The 25,021-nt window shown below is 25.8% G+C and overlaps 1 protein-coding gene across 2 annotated transcripts in view; it reads left to right on the forward strand.

Moving 5' to 3' along the window:
* The window catches only part of LOC107444534 (uncharacterized), a 401,614-nt gene that overhangs the window by 170,581 nt on the left and 206,012 nt on the right, over nt 1–25,021 (forward strand). Inside the window, exons 1-5 of one of the 2 annotated variants that reach the window (XM_071182641.1) lie at nt 4,190–4,247; nt 4,415–4,669; nt 6,786–7,078; nt 13,129–13,293; nt 21,234–21,423. In XM_071182641.1, coding sequence (XP_071038742.1) covers nt 4,465–4,669; nt 6,786–7,078; nt 13,129–13,293; nt 21,234–21,423 — 853 coding nt within the window. In that variant the 5' untranslated portion in view covers nt 4,190–4,247; nt 4,415–4,464. Of the gene's footprint in view, nt 1–4,189; nt 4,248–4,414; nt 4,670–6,785; nt 7,079–13,128; nt 13,294–21,233; nt 21,424–25,021 lie in introns of those variants that run through there. The other variant, XM_043043210.2, reaches the window with a different exon arrangement.

Here is a 25,021-nt window from a genome sequence, read left to right on the forward strand (position 1 = left end):
AAAGAAAAAATTATTCATATGATTTGCAAGAATTTTTTTATAAACTTTTTAGAGAAAACAGATGAAAAGTCGATGGTATATTTGGGTTTATTATTCTTATTCAAAAACCACCTACTTTTCATTTGCTTTCTTCAAATGTTTTATAAGAAACATTACATTTTAAATTTTGAGATGAACTTTATATAAAATAAACATAATACTTGGAAAATTAGCCGAGACTATGTTACTATACTACTAAAATTAGCCGAGACTGTGGATTAATTTTTAGAAGTTTCACTCAATGTTTCATTTATTACTTTTTTGGGAAGAACCATAAAAAAAATTTTTTTTAAATATTTTTAAAATTATAATATTTTTAAGTACGAGTTAATCTCTCAGGAATAAACTTCACAGAAAAATCAGCAAAAATTTTGTAATACGGAACGCGTCCTATCCGGCATGTTAGTCTACAAAATATATATAAATAGGAAATAAAAAAATACCTTTCGTGTTTTTGCAATAAGAATACATTGTGCCACTACTCTAAATACATAAAAGTGTCGTAACATATTTTTCCCTTGTAAAACTTTCATAAATGTCAAGGAAAATATTTTAATTATTATTGAATAAAATTTTAATTTTGCTTGCCTCAGGTCCTCTTAAAAAGTTGTTACAGCGCATTGTCTTAAATTAGTATAAATGAAATATAAAAGATTTTAATTCGTTACATAATTGGTAATTTTTATTATTAGTGTCATTATTATTTTAATAAGTGAGAGTTTTATAATAATTTTCCTTTCATTCCTTCATTTTTATCGCATTAACCTTTATTTATAATTTTCTTATCACTATTTTTAAATTTATTATTGAACTCATTTTTTTAAAATGTTTAAATTTCAGTATATTATAATTTCTAATTCTATTTTTTAGTGTATTAGGTTTCATCTCTTTATAAATTTTTAGATATATTACTCCTTTAGCTTTGAGGATTAGTGCCATCTAGTGTCATTGAAACAAAACAAAAATGTTTTCATTTGCTATGAATTTTACATTTTCTTAGCAATATTAACGTGAAACATTATTCTTTTGCCAGAAAAACGAAAATTATTTCTCTTTTTATCCATCGCTTTTGGTAATTACATTATAATTAAAAAAAAATGTTGCGTATGTTAATTTAAAATTTATTTTCTTGTTTTGACTGAAATCGTTTTTAGTATAGTGCCGCCATCTACATTTTTAAATTGATATTTTATGCGAAATATAAATTTATTAATCAAGCACTTGAACTTCGAATATTTGAGTCTGTGAATCGATGGAATACGCTTTACATTAAATCGACGAATAGTCGGATTAGTGAATTGGAACATTAAAAGTTTAACGAATTACTCAATGGGTGTTTTTGAATGAATAAATCAATAAATCGATTATTAACTAAACATGGTTTCTTAATTTGTAATTTTCGGTACCAACGACTGTAATTACTTACTTATTTATGCATTAAGCTTAATAATATTACTTGCTTTAAATTTTGCCTTTTAGCGTATAGTAACATACATATATATAATAGGATTCATAAATTGTCCATATCTTTTTTAACGAGTTTTTGACCAATGTCCTGTTCCATATGAGAGCTTTTTTTCCGATATAAAAATAAATCAAGGTAAAACTGGAGTGAAAAAATTTAAGTTTACTCAACTTAATTAGACAAAATATATTCATAATTAAATAGTTCTTAAAATATTTTTTGATAAAAATTCCTGTATTTATTTATTTATAACTATTATTCTTATAAATGCGAAATAAAAAAGCAGAGTCTTGTTTTAATGAGAGTTGAGTTGCAATCCAAAAAAACTTATTCCATAATCCACCCTTCTCTAAGATATTATATTATGGGTTCCCAGCTTTTTTAGTTTCACTTCCCACTTTGCGAGACAATTTTTTTCAACGCACCCCTTCCTCTCCCAATTTTTTTAACAAGCTGTTTTTAAACAAACTTTTAAAATTTTTAATTTTTATTATTTAAAAAAAAACTTTTTTTATAGTCATTGTTTTCGATATATTACACTTGTTAACTAACTGAAAATTACTGTTAATTACTATAAATAACTATTAATTTAAATATACTGTTAATTTATTGAAAAATTTCATTTGCTAGTTTTTATAATTGAACAATTTTTTATGAAACTTAACCTTTCGTAAAAAAGAAATATTCGCAGCGAACTTTTAAGTAGAGTGTGAAATAACTTTTAAATAAAGCATTTTTAAAATGCCCAATTATTGTTGCATTATGTCCATAATGAAAATTTTTTTTAAAAAAATTTATATTTTGAGTTTTGGAAAAGAAAAAGAAAATTTCGCCTTTAATATGTCAAAAAATATGTAGAAAAAAGTATTTTAACTGCAAAATTGGTTAGTGATTTTTTTTTCTCAATCAACTTTAACAACAAGTAATTTATGCAGAGTTAACTATGCATTGTTTTTTCAAAGTAAAGTAAAACATTATTTCTAAAGAGTACTTGATATTTATAAAAAAATTCTTCTGTATGTAAGCCCCTTAGAAGTTTTCAACACGCCCAAGTTGGGAACCTATATGCTATAGTTTTAATTTCTGAGAAGGTATTAGTTTCGAAACAGTTTATGCAAGAAAAAGAAATCAGAAAGGAAAAAAAATTATCTTCCTTCTTCGAATTTTCCTTCTGTTAAAGTTGAAATCCCTGCTTTTATTTGTCGATTATCTATAGTGACACAGCAGATGGTCGCTTTGTCTTTCAGCTTAAGTGCAGTTATACACTATCCTAAAAAAACATATATTTGACCAGCTCAATACGGAAATAATTAGAAGAAAACTGAAAGTTATTTTAAAAGTTGTGGTTTGGGACATATGCATATACTTAGTTTGTTCCTTCTGAAATCGAAAATGAGTTTTGCTTACTGTGTCGGTCTCTGGAAAATACAGACATACATTCCCTACTTGTACCCGTCAACAAAATAAATAAATAAATAAAAATAAATCAGTTAATAAATAAAATACAAAATCAAAGACAAAGAAAAAATTATTCATTTTGAAACTTCGTTACTTGATTTGAAAAGAAAAAAAAAAAAAAATAGAATTTTCGATTGTTTGTTTACGATTAGAACGTAGGGTTAGAACGTTTTCTTTTACCCTATAACATTTAAAAAAATAGTTTATTATGTAATTTGTTCGCGCTACATTTTTTTACAGTAAAACACAAAAAATATTGCTAATTGAAAATTCATTAAAATATGTACTAGATTATTTTACTTTCTAGAATAGATTTTTTTATTATTATTTATTTTGTATTTTTTTATTATTATTTATTTTGTTTACAAAACGTTTTTCGCTTAACGTTAGTTAACAGTGAGTGCCACCAATTATGTACCAGCGAATCATTTGTTTAAAGATCTCTCAAGGTCTCTGAACGAGATTTATGGAAATCTACAATCTATGCTAACGTGCAGGACACACAATGCGCCGCGACATTCACCTCGTCGCTCTCTGTAAACTCACCCTTCTCCTGAAAATCGACTCGGACCAGACATTTCTAATGTTCAATCTAAATTACTGATCTAGTTCAACTTTTTATTTAAGCTTTGCGTTTTAAAATAGAATTAAAAATTTCAATCAAAGTATCAGTAATATTTATTTACCCACTTTTCAGATTATCGCTTCTTATCCTCACATATTTTCATAATTGCATAAACGATCATTTACATTTAAAAATTTAAAAAAAAAGAAAAAAAAAAAAAACAGACGATTTTTCTTATAACTTTCGTAAGCATAACTTTTTTTTATAATATTAACATAAATTGAAAACGATATTAAAGTTTTGTTTTCTTCAATCTTTTTGCAGGACATTATAAAGCATTTAAACAAATCTATATATGAATCATTCAAATTGTGCAATATTTATTAACCAAACATTTCAATTTGCTCAAATGAACCAGTTTACAAATAATTTTCCTTTTTATAATAAATAAGATTTTTATTTGAAATTAAATTAAAATCTATGAATCGACAATGTATGTTACATCTTTTAAATAAACTACGATCTAGTTTCGATTATTTACGATAATCTAAAAATTTTTATTTTTTACTAATAATCTAAACCTCAAACGATTTTAATTAATTTATTGTTTCAGACGATTGAAGTTATCAATTTTGACCGATTTTTGTTCTTTTTATTTCCTAACTGAATTCATTTATTTATTTATCATAATTTCAGCCATTTTTAAAAGAGTTCTATTGGGTAAGTTTATAGTTATGTTTAGTCCAAATTGTTTTTTTCTTTTCTTATTAGTGTTGTGTGAATATGTAAGATAGGCAGATAATGGAATCTGCATTACGTTAAATGTTTCTAGCTTAATACAAAACATTCTCTCAACAATAAAGTAATCAAATTATTTGCTTTTCCAGCTTCGTTTTTTGTGAGGAGATCTTCAGAATCTCAAAAATAACCTACCCATATGATTTCACGGAGATTTCACCAATGGAAAGACAACTGTCAAGATGAAGCTCTTGTAGATTTTTGGTATAATAGCATAGATGCTGAAAATATAATTGACGAGTATGGAATCTTAAATTTAAAAAGTTTCTTGGAACAATGTGCCAAAATTATTTGTAAAAGAATAATAATGGATAAATGCTTTTCAACTTTATCGCTACCTCAAAGTAAGTATAATCTCATTACTTTAAATTTTTTTTAACCATAAGTACGGAACATATAAATATATTTTGAATGTTAATAAATCGAAAATGTTAGTTGGAAAAAAAACAATTATTTCAAAAAGCACAAATTTGTAAGTTTTAGTTTCATGATTGAGTTTTATTAATTTTATGATTGATTATTTAAATACATTAAATAAAATATGTTTCGCCAAGCTAAAACAAAATTGAATCAGACTGTTATAATTTTTATTTGAATTTTTTTTTCTGCTAAGAAATAAATTTCGTGAGGGCAATTTCATACATTAACTTTGTAAAAATATTGAGATTATTTCTGTAGATTTTCTAAAGCAATTATAGAGCAAATCTTATTTATTAGCATATTAAAAAATGCTATCAAAGAATAGTGTATAGTTCGTTTGGCGCATTTTTTGGCAACAAACCATTTTATTACAACGAGCGCTAATATTGTTTTATAACTTTTTGTGAATAATTATTTTATCGTACTTTTCAATTCTGTTGATGCAAAAAAATTCAGCGATTTATTTATTTATTTATTTTTTTTAAAAAATCCTTCAGTTTTTTAAAAAAAATGAAGAAATTTTATTTGTGCTTAGCGACTTAATCGCCAACACCAGTGAAATAGAAAAGTACCCATTTTTTGTCATAGTTTAATATTATTTATTTATTTTGAATGCTTTTTAACTGTTATTTCATCTAAGCATTTATTGCACTGAAATCATTACTAAAATGGGGTACATATAGTTTATCAACCGTATTATTATTATTTATTTTATCAAGTTAATTATTATGTTCATTTGATTTATCAATTCTATTATTATAGTAAATACCATACAGAGCTGCACAAAATTATACCCTCACCCAAAATTTTTAACAAATTATCTACGTCTTGATATTTTCTTTAAATTTTTACACAGAATCTACTTAAATCTCTTTGACAAAAATTTCTCTCGATCAGATCTAACTATAGGTGATGTTAATCAAATTAAGTATATTTTGCGGAAAAAACAATAAAAATGTTAAATAAGTAGCAAGCAAGGTCAAATATTCCAGCCACATAATTATAAATTCAAACAATAGATAATTTTTTAGGGTGAAAAGTTAAAATTATGACGCAGATTATTACTCTGGTTCTGATTAAAGGCAAAATTATAATCTAAATTTATATAAACTGAATTTCTCTGCTTTTGTCCAACGGAGAAAAGAATACGAGGATTAGGAATTAGGTACTCTCAAGTGACTGAATGACATTGAATCTGCTAATATGGTAGAAAGAAAAAACATCTCACAGATGAGTTAGTCCTATCCCTAAATTTGTGTAGTGATTTTTTTTTCCTTCCAAATAGTATTATTACATTATTAGTTAACATTTTAAAATATGCAAAACCGCTTTGCACTTAAAATGAAATACTGATTTATTTATTTATTTATTTTTTTAATCTCCCCAAGCAGATGCCATTTCAATTTATTAGTTAAATATATAGTAACTGCACCTAAAAATTTGCTAAATGGAGCTGATTGCGAAAAAAAATTCCTGTGCGGCTGTGATTTTTTGGCATAGCAATTTATGATTTGCATTTTAATCAATAGTAGTCAATTGAACACGAAAAGAAAGTTATTAGAGAATTCTCCTCGCTTTCTGCTTTAAATTTTAACTATAAGTTTAAAATAATCTTTTTTTTTTAATTCACCTAAAAAAAATGTAAATAATTTTTTAGGTTATGTATTATTTTATATGAGTATTTACCATTTTTTTTTTAAATTTAGCAACAAATAACTTTTCCTTCTTTCTTTCTTTTTTTTTTTTTTTTTCTTTTGCTTTAACCGTCTATCGTAATTTAATAATTTTTTATTCTCTGGTTTTTCTCATTTATGAAACCCATTTTTTTGAAATCTTATTTTGGTAATGAAGATCTTGAAAACAAAGTGACATAAGTAAGTCCTTGCGAATAGAAGCAAATCTTACCATTCATTTTGGGCTGCTTTAACAACTAAAAAAATTGAAAGAAATTGTTTACTTCAAATATTTAACATACTTTTAAAGGTACACCACTTATAACTTATAATATTTTTTTTTTTACCTCTTAATTTTGTTTTTTAGTTGTGATTCGACCTGCCAAACGTACACTAGTCAAAACAACGAAAAGTGACGGAGAAACTAATTTTAATGATCATCAAATTTTCGAGGATTATTTTTTTAAACCTAAAAAGCTACGACTCAACCAATTTACGTTCTCATATGAAGATTTTGGTGAAAGCTATGTGCTGTCGCCATCTACCGGAGAGGATGAGAGAAAAAAACCAGTGGATGTATCCAGTCAAGATGATTTGTGGACAACAATTGAATCCAGCTATAAGGCGCTCATGGCCCGTGATTTGATAAAAGAATGCAATGTAAGTTTGCAAATTTATTTTTTCCATCTTGTTTATCAATTCATATTTTTTCTGAAATAAAAAAACAAGGGAAAAGTGTATGGAATGCAATATTTCATGTGGGAAATAGGCAATGAAAAACAATAATTAGTTTATAATTTAAAAATGAGTAAAGAAAATAAAGTTTTTCTGCATATAGTTTGCTTTTTTTCGAAAAAAATTTGCATGTAACAAAAATGTAAGAGATACATAGAATTTGAAATAAAAATAAACAAATTAATAAATGAATAAGAAAAAAATAATTAATAAAATTTAAAATTATAATAGTTAAATAAAATAAATGTTAAATACATGATTAATTTAAAGTAAAATGTGGAAAAATTTATTTTCAATTCATAAATTTATTTATTTTTATTTTATATTGATTCAATTTATTTTATAAATGTATTTTTTACATTTTATTATCACTTTTGCTTTGTGGATTTTTTCTTTACAAGAGAAATATATTCAGTTATAGTTGATTATACTTTCAGTATTTCAGTTTCATTTAAAATTGAAGATTTCTTAGAAAAAATAATTTATTTTGACGTTTTGTTTGAGGAAATTTTCTCATAAATAATTAAGATACAACGTATTTTTTACAAATGTATATGAAGTACAATAAGTTTCCATAAACTTTTAAACGATATTTTTCAATGCAACATTCACCTGAAATAGTTAGGCTGATTTTGTCTTCAGTTTTCTTTATGCTGTTGTAGCAAATCGAATTTTTACAAAAACATTATTTTCATGTTTAGCAACACATATTCTTTGACGAAATACTCAAAAACTTATTTCTTATATAACTTTTTTTTTCTCTTTCATTTTGCTGATTTTTGAAATCATCTTCAATTTTAGGGATGTAATTTCCGTTGCACCTAACAGTTTTTGGGAATGCTAATATTTTTTGATTGGTTAAATGTTAAAATAAGATTTTTATGACATGACTTAAAAATTTGAGCTCATCATTTTACTTAGATTAAACTGTGATAGAAAGAAATCAACGAGCTCTACGTGCGACGAAAATTCCATTAAACTAAAATGCATGTTGAATGTGATGTATTTAAAAAATGCAACGCTCTGTTGTACGTAAAATGTAGATTTTGAGCCTCTTTTTTATTATTTATGTAATTTTTGATATTTTTTTTAAAGAAATAAACTTAGTGTTCCTATAATACAGTGAAACCTCTCGGGAGCGACCATTCTCTGTTTAACAGAAAATGGTCGTTAATGGAGATTGCTCGTTTTTCGGGGTTACCTTCATTGACTTCAAAATGAGATCAAAGGTGCATGATTTTTCGCAAGCAATTTTCCTGGAGAGTTCACTGTACATGTTCTCAAACATGCATTATGACGAATCATGTCCAAATAGTTTTAAAAATTTCACATTAATTTAACTTACAAAATTTCACACATAGCAGACATCTCAGACGCTATTAAATTACTTTATTTAATGACTCAGATAACAATGGCTTTTTTTAGGTACTGCACCTTTCAAAATTATCATTCAAGTCAACGTTTAAAATTATTTTACAGTATATAAACTTTAATGGCAAACCGAATGCACAGCACAAATGTATTTAAATGTTCTAATTCTTTAACCCCTCTTCAAATCCTAACACCCTAATTAGTATTGAACAATATATTAATTAAATTTGATGCGAGCGATATTGTGCAAATTCTTTATATATTGAATTTTAGCCACAGTAAGTATGAGTACAGGAAGTATTTAAGCATAGTAGACAGCACTTGTATTAAAATTATTTTCATCTCTATCATGAAGTACTACTTCCTTACGCAACTTTCGAGCCATACCTTTAGACTTGAGTATCGTAGTTTGTATAGATTTATATATCCCTCAAAAAAGGCAAACCATAGCACCGTTTCTGTTTACAAATTTTATGGCCATTTTTGAAAGAATCCAGAATAAATCTAAATAACTCGTAACAAAGTTTTTATTTCTATAAAAATACAAAATTATTTTAAATATGCACTTAACTACATTCAACGCTACTTAAATTATTACGTAAGGCAACCTAACAAATCGAATAATAACTATATTTCCAATGGAAGGTTTTTCATGATTGCATTTGGTTTTCATGATTGCATGCACTTAACTACATTCAACGCTACTTAAATTATTACGTAAGGCAACCTAACAAATCGAATAATAACTATATTTCCAATGGAAGGTTTTTCATGATTGCATTTGGTGCCACATAAGAGAAATATGTATATTATGAACCTGAGGAAGTTTTGTAATTTTTAAATAATTTACTGGTGTCAGATATAGTTTATAACACCATATTGTTGTTATTTTGAGGACTTATGGTCATCTAGGTTTGGCATAATGTAACTGATTCTGTTATGATAACATTTTAAACCATATATGATAGTTCTGGCTGTTTTCGTAGCCTTTGTCGCCACATGACATGACGCTTTTTTCTGAATATTCTGTTTTCATAGTTTATAACAGCTCTTCACGACTCTTAGATCAAGTTTAAACTATATTTTGCACCCATTATTCTAATTCTGAAAATGACGCATCAGTTTGAAGAAAAGCTACAGTTTTGCAAAAATGAAAAGTGATCTAAACTTTGTGATCTGATATTTAAAAATTAATCAAAAAGTCACCGAAACATCAATATGATTTAAAAAATTACGACAATGCTGCTTTATCTGGGCTCATAGATTTTAATAAAAATTTAGAATTATACATAGGTTTTTATAATTTTCAACTGGGTGGAAAAATCTCGTAAAATTGGATTTTTTTAGAAATTTTTTTTATTGCTTTAAAGATTACGTAAATCCTTACGGTAAGATAGTAAATTATATAATTTAAAAATATNTATTTTCAAACCCTTGATTGGTTAAATGTTAAAATAAGATTTTTATGACATGACTTAAAAATTTGAGCTCATCATTTTACTTAGATTAAACTGTGACAGAAAGAAATCAACGTGCTCTACGTGCGACCAAAATTCCATTAAACTATAACGCATGTTGAATATGATACATTTAAGAAATGCAACGCTCTGTTGTATGTAGAATGTAGATTTTGAGCCTCTTTTTTATTATTTTTGTCATTTTTGTTATTTTTTTAAAGAAATAAACGTAGTTTTCTTATAATACAGTGAAACCTTTCGGGAGCGACCATTCTCTGTTCCACAGAAAATGTGGAATCTCCGACGCTATTAAGTTACTTTATTTAATAACTCAGATAACAATGGCTTTTTTTAGGTACTACATCTTTCAAAATTATCATTCAAGTCAACGTTTAAAATTATTTTACAGTATATAAACTTTAATGGCAAACCGAATGCACAGCACAAATGTATTTAAATGTTCTAATTCTTTGACCCCTCTTCAAATCCTAACACCCTAATTAGTTTTGAACAATATATTAATTAAATTTGATGCGAGCGATGTTATGCAAATTCTTTATATATTGAATTTTAGTAATAATTTAAAATATGTTCGCTATCAAATCACCATTAAGCAGCCATTAAATCACTCAAGCCACAGTAAGTATCAGATTGAGATATTTAAGCATAATAGACAGCACTTGTATCAAAATATTTTCATCTCTATCATGAGATAAGTTCGAAAACTCCTCAAAATGGTCCATTATGTACTGTACTACTTCCTCACGCAAATTTCGAGCCATAACTTTAGACTTGAGTATTGTATTTTATATAGATTTATGTATATAAAATAAGAAAAAAAGGCTAGACTCAAAAAAGGCAAGCTCCTTCCCCAACAGTTGGTATGCAGCACCACAGCACCGTTTCTGTTTAAAAATTGTATGGTCATTTTTGAAAGAATCCAGAATAAATCTAAATAATTCGTAACTAAGTTTTTATTTCTGTAAAAATACAAAATTATTCTAAATATGTACCTAACATATAACTACATTCAACGCTACTTAAATTATTACGTAAAACAACCTAGCAAATCGAATAATAACTGTGTTTCCAATAGATGGTTTTTCATGAGCATTTGGTGCCACATAAGAGAAATATGTATATTATATGAGGCAGTTTTGTAATTCTTGAATAATTTACTGGTATCAGATATAGTTTATAACATCATATTGTTATTATTTTGAGGACTTATGGTCATCTAGGTTTGGCATAATGTTACTGATTCTGTTATGATAACATTTAAACCATATATGGTAGTTCTGGCTGTTTTCGTAGCCTTTGTCGCCACATGACATGACGCTTTTTTTCTGAATATTCTGTTTTTATAATTGCTGTGAGTTTATAACCGCTCTTCACGACTGTTAGATCAAGTTTAAACTATATTTTGCCAGCACCCATTATTCTAATTCTGAAAATGACGCATCAGTTTGAAGAAAAGCTACAGTTTTGCAAAAATGAAAAGTGATCTAAACTTTGTGATCTGATATTTAAAAATTAATCAAAAAGTCACCGAAACATCAATATGATTTAAAAAATTACGACAATGCTGCTTTATCTGGGCTCATAGATATTTGTAAAAATTTAGAATTATACATTGGTTTTTATAATTTTCAACTGGGTGGAAAAATCAATAAAATTGGATTTTTTTAGAAAAAAAAAATTTATAGCTTTAAAGATTGCGTAAATCTTTACGGTAAGATAGTAAATTACATAATTTAAAAATATAGATTTACTTCATGTATAAGGCATTTGAACTGTAACTTTTCAAAAAAAAAGTTTTGTAATTTTTATTGGTATTAATCGATTAAAATACTGGTGAATGTTAATTTTGTTTGTCCATTAACAAACTAATGAAAAGTAAATGGTGAGTTAAGTTATGGATTGAAATTCTTTTTGTGTTCTTTTTGTGTTTAGTATAAGCTATAAAGGTGTGATTTCTTACGACGAAATGGTCCAAAGGTCAAAATAGAATTAAAACTAAAGATATATATCTGAATAACTTTGTTTATGATACTACTTTATCATATTCTATCCATAAATAGGACATTTATGGATAGAATATAAATATTTTAAAAATAGTTTTATATCTTTTTAAATAATCATCTGAAAGTGTATTAATAAAATCAATGCAAACGTAAATTATAGTAAATAACAGTAATTTATTTTGTATTTAATTGTATTTAATGCTAGTTAAGATTCGTGAATTCACATTGCAGTCATTAAGACAATTAAGACTTAAATGAGAATAAATAAACCTAAAAATTTTAACTTTAAAAAATAATTTAAATATTCCCAACATTTTCTCTATTTATATATCGAGTATTAGAAACATTATTAAATATTCGAACTAAGGTAGACAACGTTATTATTAAATATTGCTATTTTTAGAATTTTTTGTCTCTAAAAAATGCATCGTAAAAAAAAGGCAAATAAAATTGATAAAAAACAGAGATTTGAATTAGATTTAATTAAATTTAAATGTAGTCTAAAAACGTGATTTCAGATCGCAATTATGGTGAGATTTATGTCCTAAAGAAGAATAATTATATGTAAATATTTCTAAACGCACATTCTTAATCTAATTAAAATATTCCAAAACATATTTTGAAACTCATTAATTCTTAAAGCAGTTAACAAAGCAGACAAAAACAAAAACCGAATTATTTTCTCTGCACTGGAATAAAGGCTTGTTTTTTTTAAATCTTGTATTTCTTTATTTTTTTATTCTGGGGTAAATGACATGTTTTATCAGCAACAGAAGATATTATTGAACTCATAACAAAGCAATTTTCTGAACTTTTCAAATAAAATGATTAAACATCTCTCTATAGAATATATTATTTTTTCTTTTAAGTTGAATAAACTATTTACCCGCTAATTAATATTTTTATAACGTAAGAAAAAATAATTGTATGTCATTAAAATATTTTAGAATTCTTTTAATTTTTGATGATAGTCAAAGTGTATTTCTTTGAAATTAAGTACTCTTTAATATCTTTCCAGTTGTTTCAAGTAGGTCACAAAAAATGTTTTTTCTTTTTATAAAATAATCTGATTGCTGTTAGTATAATTGGAGCAAAAAATTAAATGATGTTTCTTCTTTTACAGGAAACAAAAGAAGAGATACATAACTGTAGTTTGCTGACCATCAGTTCCTGTTCCAAGTCACCACGTCACTCAATTTTGAGTGTGTCTGAATTCAAGCAAAAATTCAATCAGCTTCATGACAGGCTTCACTCCATTCACATTGCTCCTAATGACGAGTTAACTGATGTAAGTACATTGAATAAAATATTTTTTTTTCAAATATTTAATACGTTCTCAGATTTTATGTTAGTAGATTTTGGAAAGAAAGATAAGCAGCTAAGATATTTATCTTTAATTTCTTAGTTTTCTAATCGTTTCCGATTTTAACAATATTTTTCAAGTAGCAAGCATAAGCAAATTTACTTATTTTTTATTTGTTTTTTATTTTTTTAAATGAATTGAAATAAAAAATATAGTTGAGTTTAATTGTGCTATGCTAACCGAAAAGAAGCATTTTATTTTCAAACCCTAGCCTAGTATTAATATATTTATAATTAAAACTAAGTATTAAAAGTATTATTTGGTTTCAAGCCCACATGGCGACAGTTGTCGGCATAAAATCATACACATGGCTAAAAAAATAAAAAATAAATAAATAAACATACGCATGAACGACGAATTTGTTTCTTTGAAATATCTTCGGAATTTACAAAATAGTAACGAAAAATAGTTTTTGCATCGAATTCCATGTATTTAAAAAATGTGTTGTACTAATTATATAATTTTTCAAATATTTAATACTTTCTCAGATTTTATGTGAGTAGATTTTAGAAAGAAAGAAAGGCAGAAAGCTAAGATATTTTTCTTTAATTTCTTAGTTTTCTAATTGTTACAGATTTTCACGATATTTTTCAAGTATCAAGCAAAAGCATATTTAACTACTTTTTAATTTTTTAAAGGGGAGTTTAGTTCATTTTTTTAAATGAATTGAAATAAAAAAACATAGTTGAATTTACTTGTGCTATGCTGACCGAAAAGTAGAATTTTAATTTAAAATCCTAGCCTAGTATTAACATATCTATAATTAAGACTAAGTATTAAAATACATATTTGGTTTCACGCCCACATGGCGGAAGTTGTCGGCATAAAATCATACGCATGGCTAAAAAAAATAAAAAATAAATAAATAAATATACGCATGAGCGACGAATTTGTCTCCTTGAACTATCTTCGGAATTTACAAAATAATAACGAAAAATAGTTTTTGCATCGAATTCCATGTATTTAAAAAATGTGTTGTACTAATTATATATGTGTTACAGTATGTTTATGATACAAGACTTTTTAAATTGAAATGTTAAAATTTCACATTTTCATGTTGTGCTGTGCTTTGCATTAATGTACTGACAGTACAATTGTTCATCAATAAAATAAAATGTTTTCCTTTTTTAGAATTGACTTTATTTATGATTTTTAGCATAAATATTTTCTTATGTAATATTTTAGGAACTTATACTTTCTCTGTTTTCTCATTTATTTATTTATTTAATCTTGGTGTTTTAATCACTATATTGAATCAATTTATTAATATTATTTTAGGTTGTTTTTAAATTAATTTCAATAACTACTAATGCGCAATTATTATGGGATATTGAACTTAACTAGTTTTAGTTTGTTATAGATGATTGATAATTTTGGTTGTGTGCTACAACATGAATTATGTAATTGTAAAGTTAAATTTCTTTTATCAGGTTTATCTACCATATTAAGTTTTCGGACCACTAAAGGAATACTTAGGTAGTCCTATTGAACCACTAAATTTTTATTGCTGTTGTAAAATGTAATAAAAAACTTCTTCTAATTTACATTTGAGAGGTTTCGAGTTTGAAGTACTGGAATAAAATTGATTCATCCAAAAATTGAAACCCGTTCTTTATTTAAAGGAGATATCTCTGCGTAAATTATTGTGTTGCAATTCCTTATCAAATAAAATTTTTAATTAACACCACTTCTTAAAAACATATGTTTTTTTGAGAATGAAACAATATTCACATTTTAGTATAGAAATAAGTTTCTTTATTCATCAAATATAATTAAGTTACATGTTTTAGTGCATTTATGTTACAAGAAAGACACCTGAAAGGAATTGTTTTTAACAGTATTTTAGGGTCTGAATATATATATATCAATTTTGAATCTGTCGCCAAGTTTAAATCGTTATGCAGACGAAGAGCGTTGTTATCAGCAATGTTAAGTTGCTTTAATTTAAAACTTTTCTCCTTAATCGGAGGCTTTAATAAATGCGTTTTTTAAAAATTTCAAATCTAATGTAAGAATTAAAATTCTATTGATTTCAGTTATGAATTCTATAGTTCCTGAATAAGCTCTAAATTTACAGGTTTATTTTTATGATAACATTTTATTGGCAAAATAGAACTTAAACCAGAAATTGTTTGAAATTTTTTTTATTTGTATCGTTATTTTTAAAACGGTATTATTTATCACGCATTTGACAAAATTTCTACAACATTTAAATATTTTTTTTTTGCCCAAAGCTCCCTGCAGCCAATGCGAAGTAGTAATGTGACGATCCCTTAGGAGCTTTATGCTTCATAAAAGCGCTTGTAGCTCTCATGGATTAATAGAGATGAAATTGGAAACTCGATGTTTAGAAGCGTTTAGTATATAGCAAAAAACGACATTAGATGTGATGATTTTTTTCAGTTGTGTCCAAATGCCAGAAGAATGACAAAGCCCCTAGAAGTAAACAAAATGTTATATACCTATTATTTTATTACGAAAAAAAAAAAGTCTTTTTGATTTACGAGTAACTTTTCAAGTCTTTCCTTAACACCCATTAATCTAATACATCATAAAATATTTATAAATAAATATTACAAACTTTAATTTTATCAAATATTAATAAAAAGTCTTACTTGTGCTGTAATAAATCTGGACAATAATTGTTTTGAATATGATTGATAATGTAAAAACTTCATTAGTTCAAAACTTTATGTATAACTACTATGAAAATTTATCTGCCTTCATTTTTGAAGCTAATGAAATTTTTTACACACTCAAATCTTTCTTTTTGTTTCAGTTTTTTGAGATTATTAATTTCTTGCAATCTAAAAATTTAAAATATAACATCACATGAATGTTTCTGCTAACTAAATCTGTTTATAAGAAATAATATTGAAAACTCTTTTGCTGAACTGCTTAATGTTTGAACTGTTTGAATTTATGTGTTTCATACAACATTTTGAGTTTTCGTTAGACTACTCGTTAGATTAAACACGTTGCCACCACTGACGATTATATCCGTCCTGCACATTTTAATTAATTAAAAAGTATCACGATTAGCACAAAGTGTACTGATGAATTTATTTGTTAGTTATTTCGTAATGTACCGAAAAAAAATGTAATTTTCCGTATTTTGCTCTGGGTGGAGAAAAAAAATCTGATGACTATAACAGCCGAGGAGAGTTGTCATGGAAACATTGTGAGAAAACGTAATAATTTTCACATCCAATCATACGATTGACGCCCATTTTCATATAGATGTCATAAACAATTGAACAAAATGTGTTTCCGAGCTTGATAATCAAATTAAAAGGATATGGAAGCATGTTAAGAAGTACTGTTTTTTTTTCGTTTTTTTTGCGGTGTTTAAAAAAATTAGTAATATAACATTAGTGAATACTTACAAAGAACCAGAATATTTTTCAATCTGTCTTATAAGCTGATTTTTGTGCATAAATAAACTAATATTAGGAAGAATTTTGATTTTATAATGCAGTGTCAACCGATTTGTATCAGAATTGACCACGAGCGTGTATACATTGAATAATTTTGTTGTCCTAGAGTAAAGTTTACTAATCAAAAATTATAAATACGTTTTATAGAATAATATAATTTTCCCAATGTATTACGCAGGCAGAACTATTTCCTCTTAAATATATTTAAGGAAAAAACAGATATTACAGATTTGAAATGATCCTATATGCTTTTTTTTTATCAGCTGAATGAAATATTTCAAGAAAACCATACGATCAAACACTCCAGACATTGTATTAAAGTCAAAGGTTTTGTTATCTAAGGTCAAAAACGTTTTTAAAATAATGCCCAATTCAAAATAATGTTGTTTTTTTTAAATTTTTCTTAATTTTAAAGACATGTTTGAGTTATACCTTTTGAGTTTTAATTTAGATTTAACTATTTAATTTTAATTTAATTTAGTTTTAAATTAAGATAATTTACTAAAGGTGCAAAAATGTGAAAGCTAATAACACCATATGTAATGTTTATATCAATGAAAAATATTACCGAACTTAAACAACATTTACATTGCAACCTTACTCTTTGCTTATTTCAAAGAGGAAAGCTATAATACAGGGATGAGATTCTTCCGCGGATTCGCGGATTTCCGCTTTTTTTTAGATTTTTCCATTTTTCCCGCTGATTTCCGCTGAATTTTTTTTTTTTGCACAAGTTAAAATATTTTATGNAAACTTTAGTTTTATCAAATATTAATATTAAGTCTTACCTGTGTTGTAATAAATCTAGACCACAATTGTTTTGAATATGATTGATTATGCAAAAACTTCATTACTTTAAAACTTTCTGTATAACTACTATAAAAATTTATCCACCCTCATTTTTGAAGATAATGAAGTTTTTTACACTATCAAATCTTTCTTTTTGTTTCAGTTTTTTTGAGATTATTCATTTCTTGCATTCTGAAAGTTCAAAATATACCATCATAAGAATGTTTCTGCTAACTCAATCTGTTTATAAGAAATATTATTACAAATTGTTTTGCTGAACTGCTTAATGTCTGAACTGCTTGAATTTATGTGTTTCTTACAACATTTTGAGTTTTCGTTAGAGTATTCGTTAGATTAAACACGTTGCCGCTACTGACGATTATATCCGTCCTGCACATTTTAATGAATAAAAAAGCATCACGATTAGCACGAAGTGTACTGTTGGATTTATTTGCTAGTTATTTCATACTGTACCGCAAAAAGATGTAATATTCCGTATTTTGCTCTGGGTAGGGGAAAAACGTGATGACGATAACAACTGAGGAGAGTTGTCATGGAAACATTGTGACAAAACGTGATAATTTTCACATCCAATCATACGATTGACGCTCATTTTTATATAGCTGTCATAAACAACTGAACAAAATGTGTTTCTGAGCTTGATAATCAGATTAAAAGAGTATGGAAGCTTGCTAAGAAGTACTGTTTTATTTTTTTTATTTTTTGCGATTTTCAAATAATTAGTAATATAACGTTAGTGAATGCTTACAAAGAACCAGAATATTTTTCAATCTCTCTTATAAGCTGATTTTTATGTATAAGTAAACTAATATTAGGAAGAATTTTGATTTTATAATCCTCCGATTTGTATCTGAATTAACCACGAACGTGTATACATTGGATATTTGGTTGTAATAGAGAAAAGTTTACTAATCAAAAATTATAAATATGTTTTATAGAATAATATAATTTTCCCAATGTATTACGCAGCCAGAACTATTTCCTCTGAAATATATTTAAGGAAAAAACAGATATTACAGGTTTGAAATGATCCTATATGCTTTTTTTTTTAATCAGCTGAAGGAAATATTTCAAGAAAACAATACTATGAAACACTCCAGACATTGTTTTAAAGTCAAAGGTTTTGTTATCTAAGGTCAAAAACGTTTTTAAAATAACGCCCAATTCAAAAGTATGTTGTTGTTTTTTTTAAATGTTTCTTAATAATAAAGAAATGTTTGAGTTATACCTATTGAGTTTTAATTTAAATAAAATAATTTACAAAAGGTGCAAAAATGTGAAAGCTAATAACACCATATGTAATGTTTATCAATGAAAAATATTACCGAACTTAAGCAACATTTACCTTACAGCCTTACTGTTTGCTTATTTCAAAGAGGAAAGCTATAATAGCAATTGGTGGCTTATTTCAGATATAAAAACTGATATTTTACGAAATATTGTTTCATTTTATTTCTTTACTTTAGTTCTATTTGCATTAGAAATTTCAAATTGATAATCGCACTTTAATAAAGATTATTTCTTTATTGTAAAACTAGCTGGTAGATTTTTTTACAACAGCTTTATGTATTTAAATGGAATTGTGAATAAACCAGTGAAATATATTGAAAAGAAAATTAGTTTGTAATGAAAAAAAAAAGGTTACTGTAGTTTGGTGTTTGGTCTAATTTTGTTTTTCCTGTTAAATCTCTGTGGTAACATTATTATTTTCTGTTCTCTAAACTAAAGCTTTTTACTTGTTGATGTTTATGTAATCAAATAGTTTATTTGTACTATATTTATCGTGATGATTTATCGTAATGATGTTCATATCTAATTCTTTTCTGTAAAACATGATTCTGTNTTTTAAAAAAAAGCTAGTCACTTATTTTAAAGATTTAAAAATAAAGTTCACGCAGTACAGTATCTTTTAAAATTTAGAAATGATTTTGTGACAAAATTTTTTTTTCAAGTGGGACTTAATATATATAAAATTAGCTGATGAATTGTGTATAGTTCCAATGTCATGATTGTATTAACACATTTTGAATTAAAAATGTTATGATTATTTAGAAAAAAATACTTTGCATTAAAAAATCTTAAGAAGATAAAAAAAATGACCATAATTGATTTTCAAGAATTGTGAAACAAGCTGGTAGCTTTTTTTAAAACAGTTTTATGTATTTAAATGGAAATGTGAATAAACCAGTGAAATTTATTGAAAAGAAAATTAGTTTGTAATGAAAAAAAAAGGTTACTGTAGCTGGGTTTAATTTTATTTTTCTTGTTAAATCTCTGTGGTAATATTATTTTTTGTTCTTTAAACTAAAGCTTTTTACTTGTTGATGTTTATGTAATCAAATGGTTTGTTTGCACTATATTTATTGTGATGATTTATCGTAATGATGTTCATATCTAATTCTTTTATGTAAACAGTTCAATTAACAGTATATTTTAGAAATCAGGTTAATTTCTTAAATGCTTAGTTTTATTTCAATTGATTTATAACTGTTTTTATTTTAATAATTCTTATCTACCTGATTTAATCTATTCTTTCCGATCTATTCTTCCGATCTTCCGATCCACTTGTTTTTATATTGCACTAGACCACTGAATATGTTGAGGTTGGAAATTATGATAATTTTTGTTATTGTAGAAAAAAAAATTAATAAACATTTTTTATAATATCAAGTTGATATTAAAAATACAAATACATAAACATCACATTGTTGAGTTTTCTTTAAAATAAAGATAAATTGTTTTTAATAATATAAATATTTTTTGACTGACTAGTTTTATGTAATTTTAATACTGTTCTTTAATGCAAAGTTTGAGAGTTCTTTACAAAAATGGATTTATTTATAAATCGCAAATTGAAAGTTGCAAATGTATAAAAAGTTGTAATATCCATGTTTATGAAAATAATATTTCAAGATTGGAAATACAAAAAATGAAGAATTTAACATATTTAAATCAAGCACGAATCCTTAAACATCAAAACTTCTGTTATTATTTATTGGAACTATTTATTGAAACAAATTTGTCCTTTTTTTGTATTATTTCTATAATTATTTTTGTCAGTTCTTATTTAATCTGTTCTCGCAATCTAAATTCTCTTGTATTTTGTTCTGCGCTAAGCACCAAAATGTTTAGTAGTTTTAATTGAACTTTAATATAAGGAGTAGGAAATAGAGTACCAATGATACGTAACGGAAAAAAAATTAAACAAAATTAAACTTAAACTTTTTATTCATTGCTAACTAAATTTTTTCTTTATACTTCACTGATTTACCCTTTGAAATCGGATGGCAGTAATCACCTCCCAGTTTTAATTGAATAATTAACAAAATACGAACTTATAGGGTTTAATCCTCATAGTGAATGTTTACCCTTTTCAATCGGATGGCAGTGATCAGCCGACAATTTTTATTGAATATTTAACAATTAATAAACTTATAGGGTTTATCATCGTAGTGAATGTAGACAATAAAATTGCTTTTGAATTTCATCTGTAGATGAAACTAGTGATTTGAAGTTATTAAAACATTCCCTAAATATTGTGTACCATATTAAAAATATAACAACTTCAAATTAAGAAATTTATTACGTTGATTAAAAATGTTTCAAATTTTTTTATAGGAATGTCAGACTCAAGATATATCGTCTGAACTTGTCATGCTTAAAGAGCAGGCGGAGGTGCTGAAACTTATGAATCCAGAATTATCGGAAGACATCAGTAAATGGATTAATATTTTAAGCAATAAATGGGACTTGGTGGAAAAGATTTTACATCCACAGAAAACTTCAGAACGAGATAATGCAATTAAAAGTAAGGAAACTCTTTTTGTACATTTATTTTTAATTTCCCGTTGTAAAAATTATCTCATGTTCTTTCCCCACCCCCTCCAAATAAGGAACTGTTCTGACTTAAGAAATACTTTTCTTTTTTACACATGAATGTTACCAGCAAAAGTAGAAAATGCCGGCATCGTCTACAATGCCTGGAAATATTTTAATAAAATATAGAATATTAGAACTCTTATTTAATTTATCTAGGCATTGTATTCAATAAAGTATGTGATTTAGTAAAATTATGAAAATCACATAGAAAGCTTGAATGCATTCATTTGTTTCTTCGCTTACTTGAGTAATGAAAAACGATATTTAATTAATTTATTAAATTTTTTTTTTTATGAATCAAAATTTTCACTTTTGCCGCTAACGTGGTAATTGTTGGCAACATCAGTGAAGGGAATATTGGGCAATGCCAATATCGGAGTAAAAATTGCCAGAAAAATTCATATTGGGCAATGGCCATTTATTTCAAATACATCAATACATGGAATACCAAACAATAGCACGCGTACTCTAGCCGGGTCATTATCCCATTTAATTCAATTGTTTTTTAGTAATAAATGGCGATAACTAAATATTTTAGATTTCTCACATTTCATTTTCGACATTTTCTCTTGTTTACTGCGATATTTCTTTTCATTATTTCATGATTTAGAACAGAGTCGGAACCTTCTTTTCTTTTTACTAAATACTAAGTTGTTCTTTTATCTTTTACCCTTATTTCTGCAAAGAATAAATAAATAAAACTTTCATTCTTACAATTTATAGTGATGTTTTAAATTCATAATTTTAATTTTTACTTTTTCTGTTAAATCAGTTACAAAATCTATCTAATTTTAAATGATTTATTTTTATGTGAATGGGTACATGCGCTTTTATAACGCTCATTTTCGAAATGTTAGTACGTTATATTTGTACTTCAGAACAGATTTATCTTAAAGTAAAAATATTGAAGCCCTTTTTTTATTTAAAAAATAATATAAAATCAGTAGCTTGCAGAGAAGGGAGGAGGAGGTAGGAGATATGACCCAAGGCATCTAACCAGAGGAAGCATCCAATTGATAACTAAATGACACCTAAACTATAAATTTGTATCTTTTTTTTGTGATAGTATAATTAAGACTAAATATTTGACTCGAGCAAAATAGTTTGTGAAGAACAAAATGTCATTTTCTCATACAATAATTTTAATAATGAAGACTTAGATCATTAAAATTTAAGTGGCCTTTACATTTAAAAATTTAAATTTCTTATAAATTTTTAAATTAAAATTCTTTTTTTTTCTACCTTGGAACTATATGCACTTCCTTACAAAAGAAATTTAAAGCATATATTTAAATTTTTTCCCAACATTTCTTTTCTTTTCGTTCTTCATTCTTTTTTTGAAAAATAAATTGTCTTCTTTTCTTTTTCTCTTTTACAATGATTGCACTTTCTTGAGGCGATCTTACGTAACTTCTAAACAAAAACTTTGCCCATGCATCTAAAGGCCTCTATCTGCAATGTTCACTGCATTTAAAAAAGTGTCTAGGAGTAAGTATTGATTTGTAATCTCGTATTTAAAATGCGATTTAATCCGTGATTAAATTGCAAAAATTTGAATATTTTCTTCAATTTAAACATGTTATTAGACCATTTTATGTAGATTTAAAAATAAAGCTAGTCATTTATTTTAAAGATTTAAAAATAAAGTTCACGCAGTTCAGTATTTTTTAAAATTTAGAAACGATTTTGTGACAATAATTTTTTTGACTTAATATATATAAAATATATAATATATATAAGTGAGACTTAATATATATAAAATTAGCTGATAAATTGTGTATAATTCCAATGCCATGATTGTATTAACACATTTTGAATTAAAAATGTTATAATTATTTAGAAAAAAAACTTTGCATCAAAAAATCTTAAGAAGATTAAAAAAAATGACCATAATTGATTTTTATGAGTTTCCTGCGTTTTATTCTACTTTGTTTGATAATCAGACTTATAATTTATGTCTTTTCATTGTAACTTTGAGGCTATTTCTGAACATTTTTAAACATTTAAAGAAACGCGTAAAGAGTAAATAAAATATTGGAGTAACGGAAACATTTCTAACCTACGAACAAATTATCGCGATTTTTTTAAGAAAAAAATATTGTATTGAATACATGTTCCAGAACTTTTTATTTGTAGTATAGGTGTTAAGGTGTGGTGACTCCTAACCATAGAGTTGAAATAGTAGGTAGAGGAACCAAGTTCGCTTTATTCCTTCTGAAAAGACACGCCACAGATAGCAAGCAAAGAGTTACAGTCACGTGATGGAAAGAGTGCAATACTTGGCACAGTATCACAAATGTTGGCGCACGAAGTTTTTAAACAGCTTTATTTCGATATTACCGATGCGCAAATAATCGGGGCATTTGAAAGAGAGAAAAAAAATATTTTCGTTAATCACATTTCTTTAATATTATTAAATGGGTTTTTAAAACATGAGGAGTTTTTTTTCTTCTTAACAAATAATTTTTAATTAAAGTACTGCCTTTATTTAAAAAAATTCAGTAGTTCTCGTCTGTACCCTTAACACTATTCCTTAAAATTTATTCATTATATAAAAATAAAAAACGATATTCTGCATCACTTATATTTATTACTATATTCAGAAATTTTTTTTTAAATGTTTTTATTGCAAAGACCTATTTTTAAAAAAAAAATTACTAATATATATTGTAATAACTATTGTTATTTTTTTTAAAAAAAATAATAACTTCGATACAAAAATCAGGATTTTTTTTAAATCTACCAGGGCTTAAAATGTGAATTTGAAAATGTTGCCCTTCTTTTTTAATGAAACACAAGTTCGTTTAAAAAATTAATTTAATCTTTACGTTTTAAAAGTTTTATCACTGTTAGATAAAACAAATTGTAAAATTAAACAGATTGTCTGAAAAAAGTTCGATGCTTAGAAATAACGTTAATGTTGCAACACTTTTATCATTTTTATTTATGCTCACCAAGAGACTGCTCGAGAGGTAATATCAAATTTCGGGAAAAATAGCTTCGGGGAAAATAAAACCCGTTTTTAGTAGAACAGATTAGTTAGAAAACATATTTTTGATTAAATTTAATTACGTTTAGAATTTTATTTATATATTGAATACATTAAATTATTTATACAATAAAGATTATTTACATTATTAATTTAGAATTTTGACTTCTTTTTTTCCTGACACTTAAAATAGATATTTTCAAAAATAAACTGCTGTTGCATTTTAACTTAATACTCAACAATTTGTCTAAATATGAAATAAAATATTTATTCTAATATAAAAGTTTTCAGCTCCGAATAGAGAAAAATATAAGATTAAAAGCATTAAACTAATCAAAGAAAATAATAAAAGAGTTTAATTAGAAATTTTACTTTGTATTTCATGTACAATCTAATTCCATAAATTACTAGGAAGTTTAAATTGTACACACAAAGAGACTAGTAGAAAAGCTTTCGAAATTTAAACAAAAAATACTTAAATAAAAGAGAAAGCAATTAGAATTTTTACTTTGTACTAAATGTAGATTGAAACTAATGA

The sequence above is a fragment of the Parasteatoda tepidariorum genome, chromosome 6, assembly GCF_043381705.1.
Source record: "Parasteatoda tepidariorum isolate YZ-2023 chromosome 6, CAS_Ptep_4.0, whole genome shotgun sequence".
Lineage (NCBI taxonomy): Eukaryota > Metazoa > Arthropoda > Arachnida > Araneae > Theridiidae > Parasteatoda > Parasteatoda tepidariorum.